The following is a 2547-nucleotide window of genomic DNA, read 5'->3' on the forward strand; positions in this document are numbered from 1 at the left end:
GGTGACAGCACTCCAGCCATTCAGGTACTCAGCGGAGGAGGAGGCTTTATAAGAGCGCAGCCTTGTGTTTGCAGCTTATGGAGTGCTGTTTGTGTAAACACTGAGCCCAGTGCACACAGAGCTGGTGTTTGGACAGCGCGTAAAGTGGAGAGGATCCGCAGCCGCCTTTTTTTCTCCTCCTTGGACAGACTTTACTTTGAGTGCTTGTTTATTTCTGCGCAAAACAAAACAAAACAAAAAAAAACGGATTGCACGCAAGGACGCGCGATGGCTGCACCGACCAAGTTCAGTTTTTCCGTCAGGAGCATCCTGGATTTGCCTGAGCAGGATGCGGAGGCAGCGCCGCGGTCTTCCCCTGTCTACTCCTCCTGCTCCTCCAGCTCGCCCTACACCTCCTGGATGATGGACTGCGACCGGAGCCCATGCATGTGTAAGTGCACGTCTGAAGCCGTTACAGGTTGATGATCCTGGATTTGATGCATGTAGTGTCTAAAAACATATTATTATCTCATCCATCCGCCATAGCATTTATTGATATTTTTTATTTCAGCCTTCTTTATTTTGAAATTAGGCTATAATGAGCCTTTATCTAGATAGAAAAGATTATGTAAGCTTTATCATAGATAGATAGATAGATAGATAGATTGATAGATAGATAGATGGCCACCCTGAGGAAAGAGTCATCTAAAATAAATGTTTATTATCACATTATTTCTATAGAAACGTGGACTAACCTGGTGCTTGTTTATTTCTGCAGCTTCCGACGAAGGTAGTCTCGAGGCCTCCCCCGACTCAACCAAGCCGGATGACTCTTCCCTGGACTCGGAGCCCGACAAGAGCAAAAAAAGCAAGAAGCGCCGGGTGTTGTTCTCCAAAGCCCAGACCCTGGAGCTGGAGAGACGTTTCCGCCAGCAGCGCTACCTGTCCGGTCCGGAGAGAGAGCAGCTGGCCCGGCTCCTCAGCCTGACCCCGACCCAGGTGAAGATCTGGTTCCAGAACCACCGCTACAAGATGAAGAGAGGCCGGGCGGACGGAGCGCTGCAGGACGTGGAGATAGCGCAGCCTCCGGTGCTGCGCAGGCTCGTCGTTCCGATCCTGGTGCGCGATGGGAAACCTTTTCACACCTGCTTACTTGACACGGAGAAAGCTGGCTGTCTACCTGTTTCCTCTCAAGCGGTACCCTTCCCCTTGGCCTACCCGTCTCTTCAGCATCCCTCCCCGGTCGCTCTTCCCCCCAGGTACCAGCACTTTCCCACCGCGGCGGCCTCCAGATTCGCCTGGAGAGACTTTTGGAGCGACTCGGTCCACTTTAACTCTTTCAAATGAAGGCCTCATTTCAACGCACAAACTCATTTAGAACTGCATCAAATGTTTTCTGAATGTTTAGCAAATTTTCGAGCAACTTAAACATTTAGATTTTTCACTATAGGCCTATGTAGAACAAAAGGTATTTTGCACATTTTATTTTGATATTTTTGCGTGTTATTTTTTAAATGCTGATTATATTTTCTCATACATGGGCTTACTGGTGTAGCCTGTATTTTTAATTATCCGCTGAGATAATGTATTTGTATGTTTCGAAGCCGTTTAAACATAATATTTGTATAAATAACTTGTTGTTGTTGAAGGGAAATAATGTACAGTAGTCTGCATTAGGCGGTAATAGAAGCGGTAGCAGCAAAGCTATTATTATAGCCTGAATGTCTGAAGGAAAAATAATGTTATTTGTTGTCTTTAAGGAGACTTTCTTTAAAGGTTTTACGTGTTAAACTTTTTTTTATTTGTGAACAAAATTATTAATAAAACCTCTCACATATTTTGTATGATATATTTTACATTGTATGTTCTTTCTTTTTCAAGTTTAGTCCAAATTCTCCTTCTGAAAAACAAACAAATGGATGAAAAAAAATCATATTTTATTTAATTTATTTTAGTGTAGTTTAACGTTGGATTTCCTTTAACCTCTTGAATGAGCTCGATTTAGGCTTTGAATCTGTTCAGTGGTTTTGAAACCATAGCTTGTGGTCTGAAATTTATTTAATTAGTAAAATCTAAAATATGTAGCAGGTCATGACAGGGGCCCAGAGGCTTTTCTAATGTTAAAAGAAACTAATTATGCACCCAAAAGCTGAGCAAACATTACTCCTAAAGAGACTGGCTTTGCTTAAGCATAAGAATACCCAGTAAACATTACAGCCTCTCTCCCTATAGCACCCTGTTGTCGTCTGGGCCCATGGGCGGCTTTTCACTTTCATACAATCAACCTTTGTTATTCCTGAGGCTATTAGCTTTATGTGGAAATCTTGGTTTATTTACTGTAAGTGTGAAGAGAATATGATTTTTAATGGTGCGACAGGCTAAATTAAAGTCAGATGACTGACTCTTCAAGCTTTAATCTTAAATATCTCACTTGCCAAGCTAACAGGTGCAGCTGAGGAACAAGAGGCTTTTTATAGTCAGAAAAGGCAAGAAAAAGGAGCTTTTATTGATGTGTTTGACGTATATAACTGTACACAGCACATTATTTTATTGGCACTGGTGTGCACT

The 2547-nt window shown here is 42.6% G+C and overlaps 1 protein-coding gene across 1 annotated transcript; it reads left to right on the forward strand.

Moving 5' to 3' along the window:
- Positions 1–244: 244 nt before the first annotated feature.
- On the forward strand, positions 245–1800 carry nkx2.9 (NK2 transcription factor related, locus 9 (Drosophila)). The gene is made up of 2 exons (XM_056392636.1): positions 245–430; positions 758–1800. Exons 1-2 carry the CDS (start codon positions 268–270, stop codon positions 1324–1326), a joined length of 732 nt encoding a protein of 243 aa, XP_056248611.1. The 5' UTR covers positions 245–267; the 3' UTR covers positions 1327–1800.
- The last annotated feature ends 747 nt before the right edge of the window (positions 1801–2547 follow it).

This window comes from Seriola aureovittata, chromosome 13 (genome assembly GCF_021018895.1).
Source record: "Seriola aureovittata isolate HTS-2021-v1 ecotype China chromosome 13, ASM2101889v1, whole genome shotgun sequence".
Classification (NCBI taxonomy): Eukaryota; Metazoa; Chordata; class Actinopteri; order Carangiformes; family Carangidae; genus Seriola; species Seriola aureovittata.